The sequence below is a fragment of the Sphaerodactylus townsendi genome, linkage group LG05, assembly GCF_021028975.2.
Source record: "Sphaerodactylus townsendi isolate TG3544 linkage group LG05, MPM_Stown_v2.3, whole genome shotgun sequence".
NCBI lineage: Eukaryota > Metazoa > Chordata > Lepidosauria > Squamata > Sphaerodactylidae > Sphaerodactylus > Sphaerodactylus townsendi.
In genome coordinates, this window is record NC_059429.1 from 24743197 (window position 1) to 24761264 (window position 18068).

Below are 18068 nucleotides of genomic sequence, written 5' to 3' on the forward strand. Positions count from 1 at the left end.
AATGGGACTTCATTATGAAAGGAATGAACTACCAGATTCCTTGATTACAAGGTGATACTGAATATGGGTTTATGTTTTATTTTGTGGACTCTCCAAATTTAGTTTACAATTCTGCTAATTGCATGACTTTCTGTTTGCATTAGTTGTTTTCTACTTCATCGTGTCTCTATAAACGCTGCTTCGTGCTATTTAAGTTGGAAGTTTCCTGTCTTCCAGAGGCCAAATTTTTCACTTGTGGAGGATATCCAGAAAGGAGTCCTGTGATACCTTAATGACTTGAATGGGTTTATTATTGCAGAACCTGTAAGTGGCAAGATCTCTGAAGTGGTCCAGGAAATATTTTGGTACACTAACTGTGTTAGCTGTGTGGCATATCCAAGCCTCCTGTTAGGTTTGCTTTTTTATATATTGTTTTCCTACATCACATTGGTCCCTTTTGGCTGAGTATTTTATTATGTGTGATGTGAGGGTATAAGTGAGAGACCTAATCCCATCAGTAATGTCACCTGGCTTGTGATTCACTTAGCATGGTTCCTGTTATTTGCCTTGTGAATTTAGCCTCAAGACCTCTGGTCCAGTTTATTTTTGCAGTAGCAGATTTAACACAGCTAAATAATTTTAGATGTTAATTTTCAAAAACTATAGTTGTGTTCTGCAATGAAATAGACGGTACAGAAGCTTTGCCACAATACATTTATTTAGAGCGCTGTACTGTGTGTGTGTGAGGTGTTAAAGAAATTTTTAACAGCTTCTCTTGGCTGTGTAGGGGTTTTTTTCTTGTCAACCTCAGTGGTTGGACCTAATGGTATTGAAATTGTAATGGTATTGTTGGGGATCCAGTCTTAGGAACTAACCTTTATCTTAAGTGGCTTTTCTGTCAGATGATGAGCCACTTCAGTTGGAAGAAACCTATCCCACCATTTCAAGGTGCTAAATTTGAGATCCCTCTTGCCTAGGCTAAAATATGTAGTTCTGTCCTGCTTCTACGCTTTGACAGCGCATCTCCATCCTTCAGTGGCAAATGTAATCTAATCTCATCAAAGTCTCTCACCTAAAAAGAACTGAAATGTTGTGAGATTACATGCAGGAATACTTGTCCATATCAACAACAACCACCTTTATTAGGCATTTAAAATAAGCTCTAGAGCTTTACCAGACATTTATGAAGTACAAATCAAGAGTACATTCAAAACGCAGACAGAAAGATTGTATAAAGCAGTATATATTACTTAGATAGTTCTGTCACTTGCAAAAGAAATTTTGCTACTTTTTCCAAGAGCATGTATTGTTTAACAGAAGCTCCACAACAGAACTGTCAGAGTCTCTTTCAGATTTGTCTAGGGCCAGCCTGGGAGAGAAATTCCTAATGCCCACATATCCAGGACAGTCAAGAATAATGTGAGCAAGAGTGTGTAACAGACTTCCCTCTGTGATACACCTCTGAAGATGCCAGCCACAGATGCAGGTGAAACGTTAGGAACAAGATCCACTAGACCACGGCCAGACAGCCTAGAAAACCCACCAGAATCAGGCCGTGAAAGCCTTTGACAATACAATTTTTAAACATTGGTTCTCCAATCTCACAGAACTATTTCAGGTAGCCGGAGAGGTTCATTAAATGGTGGAAAAAACAAAAGCAGAGGTGAAAAAATGATGCAGAAGGCTCTGGCAACATGTATGCTGTTGTTGTTTTCTAATAGATCAACAATACTTCCATTTTATCTGCTTTGGAGAGCACTGAAGGAAGCCATTGGAGGAAGACTACATTCCTCCATTTATTTATTTATTTCTTCGATTTTTATACCGCCCGATCCCCAAAGTCTTTTGCCTGTTCTGATGGAGTGGTGAATAGACAGATTACATCCTGTAGCCACTGAATAACAATGGCTGTTTGGGCCTCTGTTACCTCTAGATACTGCTTGGCCTAAAGGCAGGGCTGGTTTACACATGCAGCTGGACCTGGTGGTAGAATAAGACTTTGGGCTGCAGAGCTGGAATTGCATTTTTCCCTGTAAGTGGAAAGCTAGCATTTCTTGTAGGAGTTGGGCTTGCACTTGGACGCAATACTCTTTTTCCTTTTCCTGCGGGAAGGTTTTAGGGGTTGAATGTTGACTGATGCCTGGCTTTTTCCTCCCTGCAGTGTCAAAGACGAATCTACCACTTCTGAATTGCACCACCACTTTTTGCAGCTTCTGGACACCAGGCCCTTTCCTCCCACTATGCCAGGGCCAGTAGCTCACCATTACATTTCACTATTACACTTACGCGCAACGGTAAATGCAGGCGATCGCAGCAACCGCCCAAACACCGTTGCCATAACAACAGAGGCAGCAGCCACACCCGTCCCACACCGATCTGCGCGTCACTTCCGGTCCCTTGCCCGGCTCCTCCTCTTTGCCACGCGACTTTCTTCGTACAGACAAGGACCTTTTTTGTCAGCCCCGCCTCCTCCCCTGGCGCTGAGCCAATGCCGTTGCGTGGCTCGGACGTGTCATGCCCCGCCCTCCTGCTCTTGCTCTTACCCTCCATCAAGGAGAAAACGCCCTGGGGCATAAAATGCCCCGCCTGCAATGCCGCTATTGGTCGACTTGAGCTGCGACAGGCGGGGCTTGCTGAGGGGTTGTAGATGGGGTTAGGGTGGGAAGAAGCAGAAGGGACAGAGGCACTTTGCAGGTGTGGGGAGCAGCGTCGCCTGTGCTGGACCCTGCGGGAAGGCGCGGTGAGTGGCCGTTTGCCTCCTACTTCTGGCCAGCCTGGGTGTCCCAGATGGAAGCCAGCCTTCCTAAAGGGAGCAGGAGAAGAAAATGAGCAAATTTAGGTTTAATTGGCTTTTTAAAAAATACAACGTCGGCAGGTTTGTCAGAGAGAACGTGGAAGCGCGTGTAATATTTGTTTGCTGCAGCCCCCCCCCCCCCAACTTTTAATTTGCAGAGTCTTTAAAATTCAGTAAATTTTGGCTATCTCGTTTTAGTACAGGATAGCTCATATTTATTGAATATTTTAAAAAAATAGGCTATTTTTTCCCTTGCGTTCAAGTCACATCTGATTCACGGCAATCTCTTTAAGGTTTTCACAAGTGGTTTGCCATTTATGTAGTTCTGTTGGCGAAAGGATGTAGATTGTGTGCGCGTGTGTGGTTGTAACATGTGCTCTGTTAGAGTTCCATGTGTTGTTAGAAAGAGGTCCCTGGCTGTGGCTAGGTCATTAAGGTTTAAGGGTAAGTTAAGTTTTGCTTCTTGAGTAGGCAAGTCTATAAATTTAAAGGCTGCAATCCTAAGTGTGCTTCAGGTAATCGTGTGTAGGGCTAGGCTGTCCCAGTGGGTCTCTGGGTGTACGCATGCAAGTTTTACAAGGAGGAATGTTGAAATCTCTCTGGATTGGTGCCCAGGGGCTCTTACAAAGATCTCAGCCTCATTGCTGTATACTCATCTCTGGAGTGATCAGGAATAACTGTAATCAGTATTTGCTGATGTAGTGTCACAACGCCCCATGTAAACATGCCAGAAAACTGATAGGAATCTGGCTGAAGTCTGTTGGGAAGCACCTGTCTGAACTTTTGTCTACTTTCCTTTTTTTACCCTTCATGAGAAATCAGACCTTTAAAACTAGGTAAACTGTCTCTTTTCAGAAAATTAAAATGTGTGTTAAAATGGGTCCAGTGCTGTCTGTAATTGGTATTTCATCCAGAAAATTAAGGGGTGGAGAGGCGTGAATCATGAACAGCCAAGGAAGCTGGCCATAAGATGCCTTTGAGTTGTACCAACTTTACTTCGGGTTGGATGTATCTTTACTCACCCTGATGAGATGTCGCAAGAGTAGACCGGCTGTAGTCCCGGGGTTGGAGGCGTATTGTACATACTTTGTTTGTACAAAGGAAAACTGCTTCAGCTTGTAATTCTAAGTCCCAAAAGCTGCTCTGAGTGGAAAAATATTCTTTTTCAGCCCCCCTTCATACACTCTTATCAAATTAGTGTGGTCCACTGTTGGAGGGGAGGGGAGGACCCTTCTGTTCTCCAGCAGGTAATTAGCACTGTCAGCTTGTCTGTGAGTTGAGTAAGGTGTAAGTCTTCACTGTAGATGAATAGCCTGTAGTCTCCCTTCAGCATCTTAGCCTCAGGGCTGTTATGTTTACTCTTTTTGAGCATGGGAGAGAGTAATGGCACTATATTTTAAGCATTGTAAATGGTTGTGTGATTATATATTAGGGAGGGAGGGAACATGATCCGACTTATTTGTAGGGTTGCTGAATCTAGTTATCTTGGCCCCACTGGACACTGTTCTCAAGTTACAATGAATGCACACACAATCTATTCACAATGTACACTGGATTTTTTTAAGTATGTACATTGAATAATTCTGATGTTCTATTCAACACACGTGCAACTGAATGTGTGGCTTTAGACCACACTTTTATCCCATTACGGGTTCCCTGTTTCATTTGTAAAGTGAATGTGCATTGATGCTTTCCTATGAAGAGGTGTCTTTGCGCGCATGTGGGCTGTGTATGCAGTATGCAAACAGGGCTTTGGTGCTTATTCTTTGAGAAGGGTGTTCTGCTTGGAGCAAGCGGAGGACTTCTGGTGGAAAGGCAGTAGTTCGGCATCCAGTATACTTTTCAAAAGCTCCATGGATTGCTTCTGGGTCAATGTTAGAAAAGCAGTTGGGTGCTGAGTCTCTCTTTGGTGAGTTCTAATTGTCCTTAAATTTTCTTAACTTACTTTCTTTCTTCAGGTCATGGATGGGGACAATGATCTCTGTGTTCTCCGACGCCGTTTAGCGGAGTCCGGACAGAGTCACCTGCTTCATTTTTGGGAGGAGCTAGATGCAGAAGAACAGCAAGAGTTATGCATTGAGTTGCAGAATATGAACTTGGAAGAGCTGGGCCAGGCCTTCCAGCGAGCCATGAGGAACGCTGCCCACCTACCAGGGAAAGAGAATGTTGATGCCAGGATGGAGCCTGTGCCATGGGATGTGTTGGGGAGTACAACCCGAGACCGAGTTCAGCTGCCGCTCTGGGAGGAAGAAGGTACCAAGAGGGACCCCTCTTGCTGCATAAAATAGCTGTAGGGGGCTTCCCCTCACCTATTCCTTTATTATATTAGATCAGTAGGCTTCAACATATCAAGTAGTTTCTTTTGAGAGGTCTGGATTGATTCTGTTCCCAGATCCCCTATTGTATGTGTCTTGAAGGAGAGAATAATTGATAGGTAGGCCTGGCATTCTCATCTTGAGCAACTTAAGGGACTCCTGATACCTTTATAACTTGCATCTTATTGTATTCATCTGCAACGCAAACGTTCTTAGATTGGGGATGCCTTCAGGTACTTGTTGGATGCTGTACTTTAAAAAACCAAGATTTCAAAACCACTTTTTATATTAAAAACACTAAAAAGGGGGCGGGGGCTGTAGCACAAAAGGAATGCATGTGCTTTGCATGCAGGCAGTCCCAATAAGCATACTGATTTCTCACCTAATGTTTTGCTTACCAATTGATGCTGTCCTGGCATAGCATAGGGCAGGGATGGCCAACCTATGGTGCTCCAGATGTTCATGGACCACAATTCCCATCAGCTCCTGCCAGCATGGCCAATTATTCTCACAATTGGCCATGCTGGCAGGGGCTGATGGGAATGGCAGTCCATGAACATCTGGAGCGCCATAGGTTGGCCACCACTGGCATAAAGTGTTTGAGGTAGAAACTGAATCTCATGACTTTGCTGGCATTCAAAAACAGACATGATTACTATTTTGCAAGTGTGATGGCTAGGATTTCTAACCTTTCAGTCTGGAAATGCGTTCTTGAGTAAGAGGCAAAGGTAAGTTTTGGAAAGCAGGGTCTCAAAATTCCTTCAGATACTTGTGGAATTAACTTATTGGATGCTGCTCTTGTAAAAAATGGTTTAGAAATCTAGACTTTTTTAAAAAAAATATTCAATGGAAAATAAGAGGCTGTGGCACAGAAGTCACACAAATGCTTTATATGCAGATGATCCCACATTCAGTCTCTGGTATCTTCAGTTGAAAGCATAGGATAGTAGGTGATGTGAAAGCTCTGCTGAGACCCTGGAGAGAGCCCCCTGCCAGTCAGAGCAGATAAGACTGTCCTTGACATATCAAGGGTTTCACTCAGTACAAAGCAGCTTCATGTGTTCAACGTCCCAATAAACCAATCACAGCATCCTATTGCCTCAAAGCCATCAGAAAAAAAGATGTCCTTGAAAGTCTGGCTGCAGGACCACATCTTTAACCATTTCCTGTAAAGCAGAAATTATATAATTTTGTGGACCTTTCTAAAGGAGCAAGTTCCCCAGTGTTGGAGCAGTTACTAAGGAAACCTTGCGCAACCTTACTGGCAAGAAGTGAGCTGAACCTTACTGGCAAGAAGTGAGAAAGTGTAAATTGGAGCAAACACTCCATTGGGTTCCCTGGCCCCATATTTGCGTCACTTATGCCCTACAATTCTCTCTAATGGGGATCTAAAGTGATATATTCTTTTCTCTTTAGTTTTATTCTCACAATAACTATGAGGTAAGTACGGCTGAGAGAGAGTGACAGGCCTAAAGTGACTCTCCAAGTTTCCATGGCAGAGTCAGGTCTGAGCTTGAGTGTATCAGATCCTAGGCCCGTGGTGGCGAACCTTTGGCACTCCAGATGTTATGGACTACAATTCCCATCAGCCCCTGCCAGTATGGCCAATTGTCCTAGGCCCTTGACCACTACATCACACTTTAAAGGTTAAAACCAGCACTTTGAATCGGGCTGTAAACAGGTTAATGAATTTTCTTAATATCAGAAAGGCAGGTCTAGCTTTTTTGAAAGTATTACTGAAGGCACAGTTCTTAAAACATGAGTAAAATTTGTTCCCTGAAGTGCTACAGGATTCTAGTTGTTGTACTGCGAACTAATGCACCTATCCTCGGAAGCAGCCATCTGGGTGGTGGAGGTTACCTGTGCTTGATTTTGTCTTGATTTTTCTTGTCTTGATTTTTAGAGGAGCTTGTTAAGTAAAAAAGTGTGGTGCCCTACATGTTAGTCTGCCCTGCCCATTGTGTACACAAAAGAAAACAGGAACTTGACTGTGTTGATCTATAACGTGGCAGCTCTTTCAGATACTGCACAGTATGCATATAGGTGGAGCAAGGTTTTTAGAATCACCTTTAGTTGTGTGAATCGTTCCCGCGGCCCTTCTAGTCTTGTGTGGTTCAACAGAACTTCGCATCTGGGGTCATAAGCAAAGATCTTTTCTAATGCTGCTCTTATTTATTTATTTTTATTTACCTCGTTTATATGCAGTCTTTCTCCCCAGTGCAGACCCAAAGCGACTTCCTCCTTTTCCAGTACTCCGTTTTATCCTCACATCAACCCTGTGAGGTACGTTAGGCTGAGAGTATGACTGGCCCAAGGTCACCCAGTCAGATTCCATGGTACCAGTGGGGATCTGACCTTGGATCACTCAGTTGCTAGTCCAGCCCTCTTAACCACTTCACCATGTTGACACTCTGCAATTCCTTGTGTGCAGTTGATGGGGTTTTTCCTTTGAACCTCGTACATGCCGTACTTGTGTCACAGCCTTATATAAAATCTCTGGAAGTGTAGCTTTATTCCACATAATCTTTTTGGTGCCTCTTTTTACCGGATAGGTTTTCTCAGTTCAAGCAATTCCTTGTGTTCAAGCAATGCCTTTGAAATCCTGTCAGACTGTTGTATCAGGATGAAGGATGAATTCTGCAACACTGTATGTAGACTTAAGATGCCAGTTTATCACATGCTTAGTGCCTTTGGAGCAAAACAAGGTTACACTAGAGATTAAACCTAAAGAGATTAAACCTACTTTGTATGGACAAAGTAGAAATAACATGGGGGTTGGTTCCAGTATAGCACAGGTGTCAAACTCACGGCCCTCCAGTTGTTCATGAACTACAATTCCCATAATCCCTTATCACTATAGCCAATACTCATGTTGGAAGGGACTGATGGGAATTGTAGTTCATGAACATCTGGAGGGCCGTGAGTTTGACACCCCTGCAGTACAGTGTTTCAGAGTGCATGGACTTATGCCCACCGACCAAGTTTTTCATGACCCCCACTTTCCCCACCAGCCTGAAATGCCCCCTAATCTTTTTCCTGAGGGTGTTTCTGCTCTCCCATAAATATGAATTTGGGAGCATGTGGGGCAGCTGAAGGAGCTGAAAAAGTGGCAGTCTATGGACAGAAGTCCTCGCATCTGTGGAAATGTTGACTGAATGCAACCTATATTGTCTGGACAAGCAAAAGCAATAAAACATAAGTGTGCCCACTAGCTATGTTGGTTGTGATAAAAGAACTCAGCAAGTAAGGTGACAAAAGGCTTTGAGTTGTACAGCATTCTTCAGGCTGAGAAAATTCAATGTGTTGTAAGATGCTACTCAAAAATTCTCAGGGGTTAATTTTCTCACCCTACCTGGTGATTTTATTTTTCTTTTAGTTCCTCATCCACCTGAAGATCAGTTTACCAAATGCTTTAAATAAATTCAGGCTGGTTTCCAAGCAGGAAGTAATCCAGGAAACATTTGACCCTGGAAGGGCCAGTGCTTCATTTATGTGCTATGTAAACGTTATCTGGTTAAATGCCTGTGCTGGAGCTCCTGTAAGAAAGCTGTGGGCTTGTTTGCTTGTGGGATTTGGATCCTCTGCCACATTTTGTGTAGGGTTTCTTCATCCTTTTTCAAAACTGAATCTGGAGGCAAGTGACGGGGTCAGTCTGGAGGAATCAAGAGTGTATTTCCTTAGGCCGGGATATCTGAGATCAGTGTAGGCTGCCAAAAAGTCTCTTTGTTTCTAAAATAAATGCAGCCTCTGAAAACTACTTGGGGAGCAGTTTAGAAAGTGGCAGGTTCATTGCCTGTTTGAAAGTTGAACAGCTGTGTTCAGTGTATTGCACAGGGCCAGGTTTTGTATGGAGCTTTCAGAGGCAACATCAGATAAATTCTCTCTTTTTTACTGTCACACAAAAAGGCTGAGTGGCTTTCAGTAAATGGAAACATTAAGAGAAATTAACAGTATCATCCGTAAAGTACTATATGCAAAACTACAACTGTAATGAAGAAGGGACAGATGTTTCCCTTTTTAAATAAGCTTAGGTTTTTGAACTGAAAATGTTGTCTAGATACCAGTAGAGAGGGGCCAATCAGATGCATATAAGTGTATTCGCATTTTCTGAGCTAAATAAGATGGGGTCCCGGTGGCACTGTAGAAACTGCCAGAATGTATTCCAGCATTAGGTTGTGTGAGCCTGAACTCACTTCATGAGTTGCATGAACTACCCAGCCATTTGGCTGACACGTTTGTTAATGACAGAAAGGTGTTGGAGTGCGATGTTATGAAGAGAGGCTGGTTTAAAACAAAATCTAATGAAGAGAGTAATCAGTTTGTTTCGTTTGTGTTGGAATAGATTCTGTTAGTCTCCAATTTGCCACGGCACTCCTTGTTTTCATTTTGCTTTTACAGATTGACTTGCCTACCCATCTGGAATTCTTGGCTAACGAACCCACAATTTCCCCCCTTCCCCTTTTTCCTTGGTTTAGGCCTCTGCCAGATATCTCAGAGCAAGGTAGCCGTTCTCCTCCTAGCTGGTGGGCAGGGGACGAGATTGGGTGTCTCCTACCCCAAGGGAATGTACGATGTGGGTTTGCCATCCCACAAAACCCTCTTCCAGATCCAAGCGGAACGTATCCTGAAGCTGCAGTGGCTGGCCGAAGAACGACATGGCCTGAAATGCATTATTCCCTGGTAAAGCATGCCTCTTGGATATTTCTTTCGTTCTTTTGGACTTATTTAGGAGGGGATTGTAGGTAGTGATCTGAAATACTAGGTAGTATTCCTGGCTTTGTTGCTCTTTCAGAGTAAGTTTTGCTTGCTAGTCTTATAATTAGGGGCGAGGTTTGTCCGGTTTCTGCTGGAATCCTGAAAAAGGGCACAATAAATACCTTTGTCTTGCATTTTGCTGTTGCTTTTTACATCACATTTATAACTCTTTGTCCTACGCTTCCCCAAGGAGCTCAGAGCATTGTATGTTATTCTCCTCTCTTTTTTATACTGACAACTTTGTGAGGTAGGTTTGGCTCACTCGATCAGCTCTCGTAGTGGAGTAGGGATCTGAACCGGGGTCTTCCAGATCCTAATCCGACACTGTAACTACTTTACTGTGTTTGCTGTAAATATATGCTTGAGAATGTGCGGGCAGTGTTTCCTGAAAATTCTTGTAACTGGAGAGATGGCTAAATAAGATTTGCTTCTGTTCTGTTTAATTTTCTGCCCCTCACATTTCTCACAGTAACCAAAATCAATTGGGCAGAGAGAGTAAAAGATAAAGAATACATAGAAATCACACATACTCAGGAAGTTGTGGGTTTTTGGGTTGTGTGGCCGTGTTTCAGTAGTATTTTCTCCTTGAAGGTGAAAGGCAAAGTAATTTCATGGTCCCTTGCACTGTTAATCTAGAACAAATCTGTACCCAGAGAATCCCTGCTTAGAGGTGCTTGCATGCTTTACCAACTCTGTTGCAATTGTTAGCAGTTTCCTGGAGGATATTCCCCTTTTTGCTGCAAGTGTGAGATAAGACTCTGAACCCTTGATTTCCCAAGCTCTGGTCTGAATTGAACTTGGGATCTCGTTGATGCTCTTGGATGCAATCTCTTTCAAAACCTACCAAAAAACTCTGGCGGGGATGGATATCTCTCTATCTTGCTCTCTCTCTCTCTCTCTCTCTCTCTCTCTGACACACACACACACACACACACACAGAGGAGGGGAAGAGGGGGATTATTGCTTTTACGTCCCAGGGTGCGATCCTAGGAACCTTCCTGGGAATAAGTACCATTGAATAAAATAGAGTTTACTTCTGAATAAATCTGCCTAGGATTGCTATCTTAATGAGCTAGGAATTCTCTTCTTGTGCTGAGACAGGTACATCATGACAAGCGGCAGGACCATGGAGTCAACCAAAGAATTCTTTTTAAAGCACAAATACTTTGGCTTGAAGAAGGAAAATGTGGTCTTCTTCCAGCAGGGTATGCTGCCTGCAATGGACTTTGATGGGAAAATTTTGCTGGAAGACAAGGGGAAAGTTTCTATGGCACCAGGTATGTGGTTAGTAGTAGTACACTTATTTATAAGGTCCTGTCCCATGACCAAAATACATAAAAACTATAAAATAATACTTAACGATACTACCAAAACATAAAATCAATGCCAATTATGAAAAGATAGCATCAAATATCACAGGAAGCTGAATAGATTAGAAGAATACTAAACTAGGGTTATAAATATTCTGAAATTGTAAGTGACACCAGGTATGTGGTTTTGAAGGGCTTCTGTAGTAAGCAAGGAGAAAAACTGGTTTTATTGGAATAGACTTGGCAGCAAGCCTCCTAACTAAGCTGAAACATCTCAAGGGCAGAAGGAGATACGTGTAACTACAGCTGGCAACAGAAGGAAGAGATTTTAGTTAGCCCAACTCTCTTAATAGGCAAGTTTATTCAATCAATCTGTATATGTAGCTTTTTCAACTTTTTAAAGTCATTTATACAAAATTACAAAACCAGTAGATATGTCTTCCTTGTCTTATTAGATTGCTGGCTCAAAGTTTCATGCTCTTTGACTGCATTGGTTTATATAGTGTGTATGATCTGCCAATAAATGAATAAATCTGTCATACAAGTTTAGTTACAATTGTAGATCATGATTGTTTTTGGGCGCCGTCAAGTCACAGCCGACTTATGACAACCCCATGGGTTTTTCAAGGAAAGAGACCTGTGGAGGTGGTTTGCCATTGCCTTCCTCCGTGCAGCAAATCTGGTCACCTGTTACTAAGGAGTACTGTTACTGTTACATAGTACTGTCTTGGAGTCAAGGTACCTCTCAACACCGCTTCTAAAAATATACATATATACCCTCAATTTGCCATATCAGTTAAGCACTCAGTCTGTGATTAGGTGTACACACTTGAAAAAATTAAGCATAACTGGCTGTACAGTCTTAGAGCAATGCATCAGTTTTAACTCCCAGGAATGCTTCAGCACTATTTTATCCATTGCTTTCTTTAAAAGTCCCATAATTCCTTGGAACAGCTTCATTATCTTAACATGAAGTGGCTTTTGCCGAGGTGTTTGATTGCGAACAAGAAGGCTTCTTGAGAGGAGATGGAGTAGGCTAATCTTCCTGTTCAAATCTCTCTTTTTTCTTAGCTAGGTTAGGCCTCACCAGAGAGATACAACCACCTAAGATCCTTCGTCTGAGAAAGGCTAAAAAAAGTCCTTGCTATACCTGATTCTAGGCTGTATCTCTTCTGAGTGCATATGGAGGATTTGATTATTCTTCCATATATAAACAAAAACCTTGCCCAGGAAAAGCTAGCATGATGGGGGATCCAATTTAGCCGTTTCCCTGACACTAGATTTTTATATACTGGACCCTTTTCCTGTGGAGGAATACTCAGTCCCTCATGTACAGTCTGAAACGATATATAGTGGATGCAGATTTTACCACCTCAGTAAGAACTTGGTGGTTCTGATTGCTCATGTTTAAACACCTTACAGTATAGTAAAGTGTACTCTGCCTCATTGTGCCCTTAAGTATCCCATAACTGCAGAACTCTGGCTTATTGTTTTTCTTTGGAAGATGAAAGGAAACTTACCAAGAACTGTTTATTTTGAGTGCAGGTCTTCCCAGATCTTACCCATAAATCTCCACATTAATCAGGAGAGGCACAGTAAGGGAGTGTATCTTGCCAGAAGCTATGAAACAGGGCTTTTGGAATGTAGCCTTTTTGTGACCCTTGGTTCCTTGCTGGGAACACTTCTGTGATTTGGGGAAAGGGGGAGGCCAGATTTTAGCGCCCTTGCTGTGGTCTGTAGCCTCTCTTGCTCCAGGGTTGGGAGAAGGTATGTTGCTTTCTTGCTTTCTTTGGAGTGGCAGAGTTCTCTCAAATAACAAAGTGAAATAGGATGCTTCCTGAGCAAAGGAAAGGAGGGCAGTGAACCTGTTGGTTGGTCGCCTGAGCCAGGATCCCTTTCCTGCTCCCACTGTGCTTGGCGTCTCTGCAGTATATGCAAGCCTGTTGCCTTGATCTCTGTGGTATGACCCTAATTGAGAGCCAGTGTGGTATAGTGGTTAATAGCTGTGGACTCTAATCTGGAGAATGGAGTTTGCTTCTCCACTCATCTACATGAGCGGCAGACTCTTATCGGATGCTTTCAATTTGTTCTCCTACTCTTCCACATGAAGCCTACTGGGTGACCTCGGGCTAGCCACAGTTTTCTCAGAACTCTCTCAGTGCCACCTCCCTAATAAGGTGTCTGTTGTGGGGAGAGGAAGAGAAAGGAGTTTGTAAACCCCTTTTGAGTCTCCTTACAAGAGAGAAAGGGAGGTATAAATTCAAATTTAAGAATTGCCATGCTCTTGTTCTCCTTATAGGGTTAGGAGGAGCGGAACACAAAACATAAATAGGACCCAGACAGACTGTAGCTGCCAGCCAGCATGGCTATGCACTTTCTTCATCACTTCCAGCTCAAGTACTTGTCTTATATGGCTTCCAGTTGAGTGTGGGTTCTTGCCTTTCAAGCACAAATGTATTCTTCCATATGAACTTCCCTGATCCCGTAGACTTTTGGAGGAGACTTTATTCCAGGTGCCACTTGTTGAGGTAATACTGAGGATAGGAGAAGGGCCGCCATAGATACAGAATCCCCTGTGAAAGAGCTTCTTGAGAGCCCTGGTGGGCTCTCTCCTTTGAGGAACTGAAAACATGGTTGGTTGTGGTGGGTTTTCCGGGCTATGTGGCCGTGGTCTGGTGGATCTTGTTCCTAACGTTTCTCCTGCATCTGTGGCTGGCATCTCCAGCAGTGTATCACAGCGGGAAGTCTGTTACACATTGGACACAGTGTGTAACAGACTTCCCTTTGTGATACACCTCTAAAGATGCCAGCCACAGATGCAGGTGAAATGTTAGGTAGGGGGAACCTACCAGTAGAATCCAGCCGTGAAAGCTTTGAACAGCACATTGAAAACTTTGTTTTTGTGTAAAGACCATTCATGGCAAACCAAATTAATGTGGTGGTGCTGCTGATGTTTCCATTATTTTGGGGGGGAAATGTGATATATAAACCGCTGCTGGTGTTTCAGATGTATAAACTGCCTGCAGCTGCCTTGGGGGTTTGGCACAGTTTGAGAACGGTGGGATAGAAAGCAATTTTGATTGGCAGTTGTTGGGCATACTGCAGTGTTCTCTTTTCCAACACCCTTTTTAAGATGGCAACGGTGGCCTGTACCGAGCTTTAGGCACCCAGCGTATCATGGAGGACATGGAGCGGCGGGGCATTGGCTGCATCCACGTCTACTGTGTCGACAACATTTTGGTGAAAGTGGCCGACCCCCGGTTCATTGGGTTCTGCGTACAGAAGGGAGCTGATTGTGGAGCAAAGGTACACGGTATTTGCAGAGGGCTGCCCGGAATGAGTTGCCCACCCACACCCCCAGCCCAGCCCTCCTTTTCAGTCTGTTTGGTACAGTAGCTATATGCAGTCTTGGGGATCAGGTGCAGATAGCTGCTGTTCAGTTGGTTCCAGAAAACAGACAAAAAAACAAGAGTTGCTCTAGTTTCAACCATAACTTCATTAGTTGTCCCCAGGCAAGCCAGCATTCTTTTGACTTCAACCTGCCCTCCAGGATGATGATGATGTCAGAATTTCTGATATAGTACTTTTGATGTCATCTAAGTGCTTAATGTACACAGTGTAAATGGCGAGCATTATCACATGGCTGTCAAAACAGCTGGTGTGTTAATTTGGGAGTATGCGGCCTTTCGTGTTGGTTGTAGCTCTGTGGCACACACTAAAGTGCCAATGAAATCGCAACAAGGAATCTGTAGGAAACGTTTATTGCAGCGTGAGTTCTTTGTCATTCTTCCACGTTCCCCTGTTCTTCAAGACTTGCCACGTGTAATGGAACAGAACCAGTTATTGCCACTAGAAGGATTGCAACACAGTTTTATTTATTTCCTGCAGTGCAGTGGGTGTGGTTTTTTTTTTTAAAAAAAGAATAAGCGGCCACTGATAGGCTCCAGGGATTTTTCTCCTAGTGCCTTGGGTTCCCAGTTATGTATTGGCTCTCTTAGTTATGTATGGTTCTCTCTTCTAGCTGATGGAAGAAGCTGACCACTCTTACACCAGCTTTTTGTGGCTTTTGCTGAAGGAGAGGGATGCAGAGTTGGCAATGTACCCTGTTTCCCCGAATATAAGACATCCCCTGAAAATAAGACGTAGTAGAGGTTTTGCTGAAGTGCAAAATATAAGGCATCCCCCGAAAGTAAGACGTAGCAAAGTTTTTGTTTGGAAGCATGCCCGACGAACAGAACACAGAAAAATAAGACATCCCCTGAAAATAAGACATAGCACATCTTTGGGAGCAAAAATTAATATAAGACACTGTCTTATATTCGGGGAAACACAGTAGTTGGCTGCCACCACAAACAGATGATAGGCATTAGGCGAGGATCCCAGCTATGGGATTTGGTTACTTTCCTATCTTTTTTATCAATACCTACAGACCTTCCATGGTGCAACTTGCATCGGCCTGTTTTGTTTTCCTTTTGTTGAGTTTGTATCTGTTTTTTACAGTAATGTTATGAAATTGCCAGCTTCCCCCAGGCACAGAATTAGATGTCCTTTGTTTTGGTGTGATACCTTCCTGGGGGAGGGACCCCATAAAAAGCCTTCAAAGCTTATCCAAACCTATCTTTGCTTTTGCAAATTCTTCTTTTCTGCATTATGCATACCTTACCATTTCTGGTTGCCCTTTCAATAGCACGCTGTGCCTTTCTTCCTAGGTAGTAGAGAAAACCAACCCCACCGAGCCAGTCGGCGTGGTGTGCCGAGTGGGCGGTGTGTACCAAGTGGTGGAGTACAGCGAGATCTCTTTGGCCACAGCACAGAAGAGGAGTCATGATGGCCGGCTTCTATTTAATGCTGGAAACATTGCCAACCACTTCTTCACGATGGAGTTCCTGAAAGATGTTGTCAAGTATGGCTATTCATTGGTTATGGACTGTTTACATAAGTTAATTCTGAATGATATTTTAAAACCTTCCGTTACAAGTCAAAATCTCTTTGGTCAACGCTCTCTGCCTTCAAACTTTTGGGGTGTATCATGAAAGCAAGCCTGGGAGAGCCAATGCTTGTTTCATTAAAACCTGGGTTCTTTTCTCCAATAACTCCAACCAGCTGAGGTCTCAACGATTTTTATTGAAAAACAGAAATAAAAGAAATAAAACTTAGATGCAGTTAAGGGATTGCTTAGGTGGTCATATCCCTTTTGGTTCTTTGTCCCCATTCCGGGAACCCATGGCCCAGAGATCCTTCTCTGACCATGTCTCAAGATGGAATTCTAAAACCTTTGTTTCCCCCTTCTCAGGAAAACTCTGTTCAGGCCACGAGGTAACTTAGGCCTTTGAAGTTTCATCCTAGCACCTCTGCATAGTTTCCTGCCCTCGCTCCAGGAGATCAAAAGGCAAAGATGCTTTTCACAGTCATGTGTGATTTTGCTAGTTTTACAGTACTATTCCATCACACGCCCCCTTTTGGAGAGGAAATCTGTAGTCTAATGGCTACATATTTCATCTATCCATATAGAAAAGATTACATGTGTTACTTCCACATCAGTCAACTCTAACTAATACAGAGATCTGCTAACTACAATTCCTTTCATGCACAACATAGTCCTTATGATAGCATAACAATACAGAATGAAGAAAATCATGTTAACACAAAACACAATTTCAGACTAATACACAGACTAATAAGCAATGCAATCCTCTTGAGCATTGAACTACAAGACTCATGCTCACTTTCAACCATAGTCTGATACCTTCTTCTCTGGAGAAAACACAATAGTATCTCTCCCTTTGGAATTTATCTTCCTGGTTAATCCATGATGCAACATCTGTAACATGTCCCTAGCCACACTTTGCTTCAATGTGTAAGGCATTACTGCAGTAGGCAAATTCCCGCCCATATCAATGTAATGTGAAATCAAGTCAGTGTAACCTGGCTTGCTGCAGAACATACCTTTTCCTTCAGCCAGTATTTCTGCCACTTGAGCCTGCTGCTCTGGTGTGATACCTTTAGCACTTTGCATATCAAACCAAACAATTTCATCCTCAAAGTCTGCATTCAAAAGGACTTCCTCTCCATCCCCCTTAACTTGAAGAGGAATGCTGCTGCTCTTGGCAGTTATAGGATCTGCCACATCAATATAGACTGCTTTGACTGATTGTGTAATTACAGTTGTATCACCTTGTGGAAAATCCACCTTCTCACACAACTTTTCATACTCCACCCCCCCTTCCAAATCAACATTTTCTTGGGGCCTAGTGGAAACACTCATTTGTGCATTTCTACCTTTCTCATGGGTCAAAACACAAATTTTCCCATTAAACTGATTAAAACTTACATGTAATTCAACAACATCAATTAATCTTACACCAGTTTCAAAAGATGAAATGTTCATCTGTCCACTTCTCATGCTGTCATCTGAAAGTTCCTGTTCCTGGGGTACGATCTCCTTCCCACCAATCTTCTGGTGCTGGATGACCGCTATGGAGCTCATTCCGGGTGACTTCCAAGCCGGTTCCAAAGACGTCTTCTGTTCCCTCTGGCAATTTGCTCTCTCCCCCCTTTCTGAAAGGATGCTGGTAGCTTCCGAAGAGGATTTCATTCCAGGCTTCTCTCCGCTTGCATCTGAATGGAACAGTCTCCCACCTGGAGGCTTTTCGTTCCCCCTCTTGAGACTTTGATCCCCTCCAGCTTCGAATTTTGGAAGTTGTTTTCTCTGCTGTGCTGTCAAAGATTCCACATAGCCTGTAGATGCAGCATAAAGCTTCTTAGGAGCTCCTGCCATCCGCAGAAAGCCCTCTGGGCGCCCCGCTCAAGACCTGAGCCCTGGCCCCTTGACTTCTCCCTGCCGGATCCTGGCACATCTTCTCCCAAAGCACTCATGCCATCAGCATCAGACTCTCTGGTTACCATCTCAACCTG

General features: G+C 43.3%; 1 protein-coding gene across 3 annotated transcripts in view; it reads left to right on the forward strand.

The window, feature by feature from the left end:
- The first annotated feature begins 2617 nt into the window (after window positions 1–2617).
- The window catches only part of UAP1 (UDP-N-acetylglucosamine pyrophosphorylase 1), a 28393-nt gene continuing 12942 nt past the window's right edge, over window positions 2618–18068 (forward strand). For 2 of the 3 annotated variants that reach the window (XM_048498252.1, XM_048498253.1), the window contains exons 1-6: window positions 2618–2719; window positions 4732–5026; window positions 9564–9768; window positions 10945–11120; window positions 14287–14459; window positions 15863–16056. In XM_048498252.1, coding sequence (XP_048354209.1) covers window positions 2627–2719; window positions 4732–5026; window positions 9564–9768; window positions 10945–11120; window positions 14287–14459; window positions 15863–16056 — 1136 coding nt within the window. In that variant the 5' untranslated portion in view covers window positions 2618–2626. The remainder of the gene's footprint in view (window positions 2720–4731; window positions 5027–9563; window positions 9769–10944; window positions 11121–14286; window positions 14460–15862; window positions 16057–18068) is intronic. The other variant, XM_048498254.1, reaches the window with a different exon arrangement.